Consider the following 8149-nt stretch of genomic DNA (forward strand, 5'->3'; position numbering starts at 1 on the left):
ACAGACAGACAGCGAGACAGACAGACACAGACAGACAGACAGACAGACAGACAGATAGATAGATAGATAATGACCAGTGGTGGGATTCAAATAGGTGAACAGCCGGTTCTCTGCGTGGATGCCGCTTCCGGAAGTCCATTCTGAGCCTGGGCAACAAAAAAAATTAGCTACCGGTTCTGCTGAACTGGTGCAAACTGGCTGAATCCCACCACTGGACCCGGTCCTTTGCAATGGCTGTCTGTTTCCAATTGCTTTCCCAGGTAGCCGAAGGGTGAGGATCCCTTATTAAGCAAGAACCAGCTGGAAGACACAATGGAGAATATCCACGAACTACAGCATCCGCTCCTGGGAAATTCTCCTAGCAAGATCCTCCTTCCTGGAGGGATGCTGAGCTGGGCAAGTCCCCGGGACCCTTCTGGATTGCTGTCCCACCACTTGCCTTCCAACTTCTCCTGGCTTTCCCCCGGCACTGGTCTTCTTCCCAACCAGCTGCTGAACCCTCGCAGCCTGTCGAGGACCACCGTCCTGTCCTCCGGCCTCACCGAGTCGAAGCTCTACCCGGAGCTGTGGAAATGCAGCCACCCCCAAAGCTGGAGGAGGAAAGATTATATCGAGACGGCCTTTGGGGAGGGCAAGGCGGCCGGCGAACTGCCGCGCAAGATCGCCCTGGAGACAGATATTCACACGGTCTGCTACGAGGTGGGGGACATGGAGCTGCCCGAGGTGGAGGTAGGAGCCAGGCTGGGTTGGAGGGTCCTTTAGGGCAGAGGCCCCCAACCTTTTGGGCACCAGGGACCAGTTCCATGGAGAGAGGTCCTTCTGCAGACCGGAAGGTGCGTGGTTTTGTGTGCTGCCTGCATCCCGCGGAGGGGGCTTCGCTTGTTTGTGTGGCCCAGTTGCTGGTTGATGGACTAGGGCATGGGTAGGCAACTTTGGCTCTTTTATGACTCGTGGACTTCAACTCCCAGAATTCCTGAGCCAGCATGCGGGAACTATGGCCCCCTCATGACTTGTGGACTTCAACTCCCAGAATTCCTGAGCCAGCGTGGCTCAGCTTGGAAACCTCTCCCTTTCCCCTCAGCGTGGCTGGCTCAGGAATTCTGGGAGTTGAAGTCCACGAGTCATAAAAGAGCCAAGGTGGCCTACCCCTGGACTTGGGGACCTCTGCTTTAGGGTCCATGACAATTCCGCGTGGCCAACTTGCCACGGGCAAGTCACCCTAGCCAACTTATCGTGTTAGGGGTGACATAATAGCAGTCTTCCAATATCTGAGGGGCACAAAGAAGAGTGGTGGGTGGGTAGGTGGGTTTCAATCTGTTCTCCAAAGCACCAGAAGGCAGGACAAGAAGCAACGGATGGAAACTCATCAAGGAGAGAAGCGAGCTGGAACTAAGGAGAAATTTCCTGACAGTTAGAACAATTAACCAGTGGAACGACTTGCCACCAGAAGCTGTGAATGCTCCAACACTGGAAGTTTTTAAGAAGTGATTGGACAACCATTTGGCTAAAATGGTATAGGGTTTCCTGCCTGAGCAGGGGGTTGGACTAGATGACCTCCAAGGTCCCTTCCCACTCACTCTGTTCCTATTCCGTTCTGTTCCTCTTCTATTCTTCTAAACTTGCCACGAGGCAGCTTGCTACAGGTCACTTTTTTTTCAGGGCTGTTGTCAATTCGGTCACTAAATGAAGGGCCGTTAAGTCGAGGACTACCTGTATTTTACCGTAGGCATTTGCACGACACCTTTGGGAACAGTTATAACAGAATAACAGAGCTGGAAAGGGACCTTGGAGGTCATGCAGTCCAGCCCCCTGCTCAAGCAGGAGACCCTTGCAAAATCAGAGAATAACAAGAGTTCCTTCCAAAGCAGGAGACCCCATTCCAGACAAATGGTTGTCCGTTCTCTTCTTAAAAATTTCCAGTGATGGAGCACCCACAACGTCTGGAAGGAAGCTGTTCCATTAATTAATTGTTCTCACTTTCAGGAAATTTCTCCTTAGTTCTAGGTTGCTTCTCTCCTTGATTGGTCTCCATCCGTTGCTTCTTGTCCCGCCTTCTGCTGCTTTGGAGAACAGGTTGCGTTCCCCCCCCCGCCCGCCCGTCTTTTTTGTGGCTGCCCATTTTCCTGGGACACGTTCCAAATAACGCTCAAAAACTCGCCATTGGAAATGTTCTTTGAAATGCGTGAAGCACCGACAGGGCTGCCCATCCCAAAGGGTGACTCATGGCTGATCAACCCAAGTGGCCATGATGTCATTGCATGAGGCCTGCAGCACTTGCACGACGTGATCGTTGCATGTGGGTCCTCACTGTTCTCCCCCCCCCCATCTCTCCAGAACGACTCCTCGAGTGACAGCGACGCAGAGAGCGAAAACAGCTTCTCCATGTTGCAACCTCAAGATTATCTGGGCCTGGCGGTTTTCTCGATGTTGTGCTGCTTCTGGCCACTAGGCATTGCTGCCTTCTACCTGTCGCAAAAGGTGAGTGTCAAAGACTGAGGATGGAGGAGCTTTGGGAGGTGGGCAGGACAGCCAGGCAAATGGGGGCGACTGATCCTCCTAATCAAAGCTAAACATGGAGGCTTCGTATCTCCACGAGGGCCCGGCAGAAATATTTTATTCACTTGTTCATTTATTTGGATCCCACCTTTCTTCCTTTTTACAAATAACTCGGGGCGTCAAACATATCCGACACACCATCCTCCTCCTCCTCTTTTCCCCAGAACGACACTCCTGTGAGGTGGGTTGGGCTGAGAGAGTGAGGGAATGGCTCGAGATCACCCCAGCTCTCTTTCATGGCGAAAGCAGGACTGGAACTCACAGTCTCCTGGTTTACTAACCTGGTGCCTTCACCACTAGACCAAACTGCTAAGTGGAAGATGCAAAATGGGGATTTGAACTGGGGGGGGGCCTTACTGTTCTCTGAGCTTGAGGGTTTTCTGGCAGACATTTCACGACCCAACTAGGTTGCATCATCAGTGCTAGAAGGGGAGTGGGGTTTGCAAACAGGAGGAGGAGGAGGAAGAGGAGAACTGTGGGGTCCTCTGAGCTTGGTGGTTCTCTTGCAGACGTTTCATGACCCAACTAGGTAACCTCATCAGTGCTAGAAGGCAGTGGGGTTTATAAGCAGAGAACAAACCTCACTCCCTTCTAGCACTGATGATATTCCCTAGTCAGGTCATGAAATGTCTGCAAGAAAACCCAGCTCCGAGAGCACCAAGGAAGACCCCTCAGTTCAACCCTGAGCTACAAATAGTCTGACGAATGAAGGCGAATATAAATACAAATATTCTCTTCCATTGGCAAGCTCAACTTCTCCCTTTCCACGGACACCAACTTGACGTTCTTCTTCCTCTCCTCTCCCTTCTCCTTGCAGACCAACAAAGCTTCAGCCATGGGCGATTATCCCAGAGCATGGACCGCTTCCCGTCAAACGTTTGCCCTGGCCGTCTTGTCCATCATCCTGGGCATTTGCACCTACATCGGCGCTGTGGTGGCCCTCATCGCCTATCTCTCCAACAAGGCCCCCACCTAAGACTTTCCCCCAAAGAGCCACTGGTCACCCCGTTCCTTGCCTCCACGTGGAGCAGGAAGGAATGTGTGTGTGTGTGTGTGTGTGTGTGTGTGTGTGTGTGAGAGAGAGAGAGAGAGAGAGAGAGAGAGAGAGAGAGAGAGAGAGAGAGAGAGAGAATGCAGACATTCCAACATGAAGACTCATTCCCGTACCCTGCTCTTGTGACCAACCCGCTGGGTTGAGTTGAGATGGACAATTTCTTGGACCAAAGAGGACACGGTGTCCGGATCACTTGCAAGAAGCCCCCCCAAAAAACAGACTGGGGGAGGCTAGCAGCAACTTAGGAAAGAGCCCCTCGGAGCTGAGGTTGAACTTTTGGGGGACTCCTCTAGATGGGGAAGCATCAACCAGTCCTTGGAGCGATGAGAAGGGGCCGTCCAGCCAAGGAGAACTCAAGGGACGTTGAGGAAGCAGGGTGACCGCTGACCTGGAGAAGGACATCAAGCTAGAGATCTTTGCTTCGCTTGCCCTGAGCCCCTTACGAAGCCCCCAATCCTCTGTGCCCCTCGGTCGTGTCTCCTTTTATACAGAGTCCCTCAATTCCCCCACACCTGTCATGCTCTCACCCCCTGGCTTCTCAATAAACGTCCAGGCCCTGCTGCCCCTCCCCACTTCACCCTGTCCTCTTCTTCTGGGCTGAGCGACGCCCGTAAGCCAACCCCAGCCTGAGAATGGTGGTTTCCCAGCCCCGTTGAGGTTCTATTCTATTCTATTCTATTCTATTCTATTCTATTCTATTCTATTCTATTCTATTCTATTCTATTCTATTCTATTCTATTTCTATTCTATTCTATTCTATTCTATTCTATTCTATTCTATTCTATTCTATTCTATTCTATTCTATTCTATTCTAATTTCTATTCCATTCCATTCCATTCTAATCCTTTTCTATTCTATTCTTAAAGTTACCAAGGTTGAGAAACACCGGAGTAGGCAGTCGGAATGAGAGAAGTGAGCCACTGCTCACCAACATGGATACCTTTAAAATGATGTTCCAAAAGGGGCTGCCACTCACCCACCTGGGTTTTGCTGAGGTTGCAGAGAACCTGTCAGTTCCCCTCTACCGATTGCTCCAGACTCGCATTTTTTTTTTAGGTTCGATTAATTAAAATCTCCATTATTTGCTCTGTGCCAGGATACAGCAGGCAGCGTTCACAGGGACGATGGGACAGGCGGGATGCGAAACGATTTAATGTGGTTTGATAAGATGATGCATTGCAGAAACTGCAGGCTGGAAGACTCACAAACTAAATCTGGGTTTGTTTGGGGACGAAAAGAGACAAGGGCACCTTGTCCTTCACGTAAGACTCTGAAGTACTGTGGTGTTTCCAAACCGTGGCACCTGTAAGATAGGTGGACTTCAACTCCCACAATTCAACACAGCTTCCATACTGGGAGCTGAAGTCCATGCCGCTTAAAGCATGCTGGCTGAGGAATTCTGGGAGTTGACGTCCACCTGTTTTTAAAACATGTTTGTTGGAGAATTCTGGTAGTTGGCATCACAGTCCACCCATCCTAAAACATGCTGACTGGGGAATGCTGGGAGTGGAAATCTACCCATCTTAAAGCATGCCAGCTGGGGAATTCTGGGAGATGAAGTCCACCCATCTTAAAACCTGCTGGCTGGGGAATTCTGGGAGATGAAGTCCACCCATCATAAAACATGCTGACTGGGGAATGCTGGGAGTGGAAATCTACCCATCTTAAAGTATGCTGGCTGGGGAATTCTGGGAGATGAAGTCCACCCATCTTAAAACCTGCTGGCTGGGGAATTCTGGGAGATGAAGTCCACCCATCGTAAAACATGCTGGCTGGGGAATGCTGGGAGTGGAAATCTACCCATCTTAAAGTATGCTGGCTGGAGAATTCTGGGAGATGAAGTCCACCCATCTTAAAACCTGCTGGCTGGAGAATTCTGGGAGATGAAGTCCACCCATCGTAAAACATGCTGGCTGGGGAATGCTGGGAGTGGAAATCTACCCATCTTAAAGTATGCTGGCTGGGGAATTCTGGGAGATGAAGTCCACCCATCTTAAAACCTGCTGGCTGGGGAATTCTGGGAGATGAAGTCCACCCATCTTAAACATGCTGGCTGGGGAATGCTGGGAGTGGAAATCTACCCATCTTAAAGTATGCTGGCTGGAGAATTCTGGGAGATGAAGTCCACCCATCTTAAACATGCTGGCTGGGGAATGCTGGGAGTTTAAGTCCACCCCCATCTCAAAAAGTTCCAAGGTTGAGAAACACAACTCTTGTCCTTGTGGGGAAAAAACAGCAAACTTTGCAATCAGGGCAAGCTGGCTTCAGCAGAGAAAAACAGGTCTAATTTCATCCCTGCCCCGAGACTCATTAATTAAAGCAGAGGACGCCTCTCCTCCCTGGCCAACTATGAAGGTGATGAGACGTTCAGGACTCTGAGAAGCAAACAGAGATGGGGGGGGGGGGGGAGAGAGAGATGTGATGGGGAGAGATAAACAAGCTTGCCAGCCTGCCCTGGGGGTGAGGAGCTGTCAGTTTTAAGGCAAATGAGAAATGATATGCTTAACCAGACGCTGGAATCCGACACGGTTAGAGCCGAGAGGCAAAACGTGTCTCACCCGGATTCTCCCTTTCAGCAACGCTTTCCTCTAAGCCTTTTGGTTGAAGGTTTGGTGGCGGGCTGTCATCCTGAACAAGCCATCTGTGGCTTGCCCGAGCTGCTCCAGGTCGTCCTCGACTTACGACACTCTGCTTAGTGACCGTTCAAAGTTACAACGGCACAGGAAAAAGCGACTTAGGACCGTCTTGCGCACTTAGGAACATTGCCGCGTCCCCTTTTGGTCAGGGGATCAAAAATTTGGAGGCTTCTTCAACTGGTCCCTATTTATGACGGTCGCAGCGTCCCGGGGGAATCGTGAGATTCCCCTTTTGCGTCCTTCTGACGAGCCAAGTCAACGGGGGGGGGGGAATCCACTTAACATCCGTGTTATTAACGACTGCTGCTGTGATGGACTGAACGACGGAAGCAAAAAAAAAAGCTTGTAAAACGGGGCCAAATTCCCCGAACGAATGTCTCACTTAACAAACACAAACTTTTGGCTCCCTCGTGGTCGTAATTTGAGGAACGACCTGTATTTCTCTTAGAAAACCAAACACAAATAATCAGTCCGGGCTTCCAAAGCCTTGCAAGGCTTTCTCCAAATGATATTCATTTACTGTACTGTAGTCTAAGCATCTGCCATAAGACCCTCTTTATGCTGATATTTTCCTCTTTACTATGGATCAAAAATAACCTTTGTCATTCTTCTTCTAGCACAGGGGTAGGCAACCTCAGCTCTTTTATGATTCATGGACTTCAACTCCCAGAATTCCTGAGCCAGCTGGCTCAGGAATTCTGGGAATTGAAGTCCATGAGTCATAAAAGATCCGAGGTTGCCTACCCCTGTACTAGCATAATCTCTCCTTACTTTCTAATGAGACAGTAGTCTAGGCACTTACTGCAACTTCTGCATTGTCCAGTTGCTCAGGGAGTCATGTCATCCTGTCCAGCTGTGTTTCCTGCCCTGGGGTTTCTGCTTAATGTTTTACATCCTTACCATGTTTAGATACTTTTTACCATGTTTAGATACTGTAGTCCCTCGCAACTTCATTGCAGTGCGTGCGTTTGTTTGTGTGTGTGTGATAAGGAGGGAAGGAACGATCAAAAGCTAAAAGCTAAGTTGCTGCATTCCGTTGGTTATTAAGTAAACCACTCCTCTCCTGGAAGGAGAAAAAAAAGAAAGGAAACTCTTTTCCAAAATCCGCAGTCCTGGAATTTCGCAAAAGAGGCATTTGAATTCTTCCCCAAACCGCAGCAGCCGTCGGGGGCTGAAATATCGGATTTAATTCTTGGTGCTGGGGCAGGGGGGGGGGGGTAAGGCATCTCCTTTGGGAGACCTCAATTGCTTTCCTAGCTCCTTGAGCCGTTGGCGCGTGCCAAGCCCGAGAGGCCTTCCTTGATTAGAAACGGATTGCTTGTTGGCTCGTTTGCCAAAATGCCAAATTAAAAACAAAAAAAAAAAAAAAACAAGCCAGAAAGTCCGGGAGAATAACAATGAGCCGGATACGTTACAAAGATTCCAGACTGTTCATTGCAACTTGAGGTTTGTCATCAAGGTGACAAAGGGAGGTTGCAGGTCTTCCCAGTGTGTGTGTGTGTGTGTGTGAGGTTTGTCATCAAGGTGACAAAGGGAGGTTGCAGGTCTTCCCAGTGTGTGTGTGTGTGTGTGTGAGGTTTGTCATCAAGGTGACAAAGGGAGGTTGCAGGTCTTCCCAGTGTGTGTGTGTGTGTGTGTGAGGTTTGTCATCAAGGTGACAAAGGGAGGTTGCAGGTCTTCCCAGTGTGTGTGTGTGTGTGTGTGAGGTTTGTCATCAAGGTGACAAAGGGAGGTTGCAGGTCTTCCCAGTGTGTGTGTGTGTGAGTGTGTGAGGTTTGTCATCAAGGTGACAAAGGGAGGTTGCAGGTCTTCCCAGTGTGTGTGTGTGTGTGTGTGTGTGTGTGTGTGAGGTTTGTCATCAAGGTGACAAAGGGAGGTTGCAGGTCTTCCCAGTGTGTGTGTG

At 49.9% G+C, this 8149-nt stretch overlaps 1 protein-coding gene across 1 annotated transcript; it reads left to right on the plus strand.

Moving 5' to 3' along the window:
• Positions 1-312: 312 nt before the first annotated feature.
• On the plus strand, positions 313-3532 carry TMEM91 (transmembrane protein 91; the record flags this gene model as incomplete). The annotated part of the gene is made up of 3 exons (XM_083368940.1): positions 313-729; positions 2335-2478; positions 3374-3532. 3 exons carry the CDS (start codon positions 313-315, stop codon positions 3530-3532), a joined length of 720 nt encoding a protein of 239 aa, XP_083225066.1.
• Between the last annotated feature and the right edge of the window lie 4617 nt (positions 3533-8149).

This window comes from Vipera ursinii, assembly GCF_947247035.1.
Source record: "Vipera ursinii genome assembly, chromosome: 9".
NCBI classification, from domain to species: domain Eukaryota; kingdom Metazoa; phylum Chordata; class Lepidosauria; order Squamata; family Viperidae; genus Vipera; species Vipera ursinii.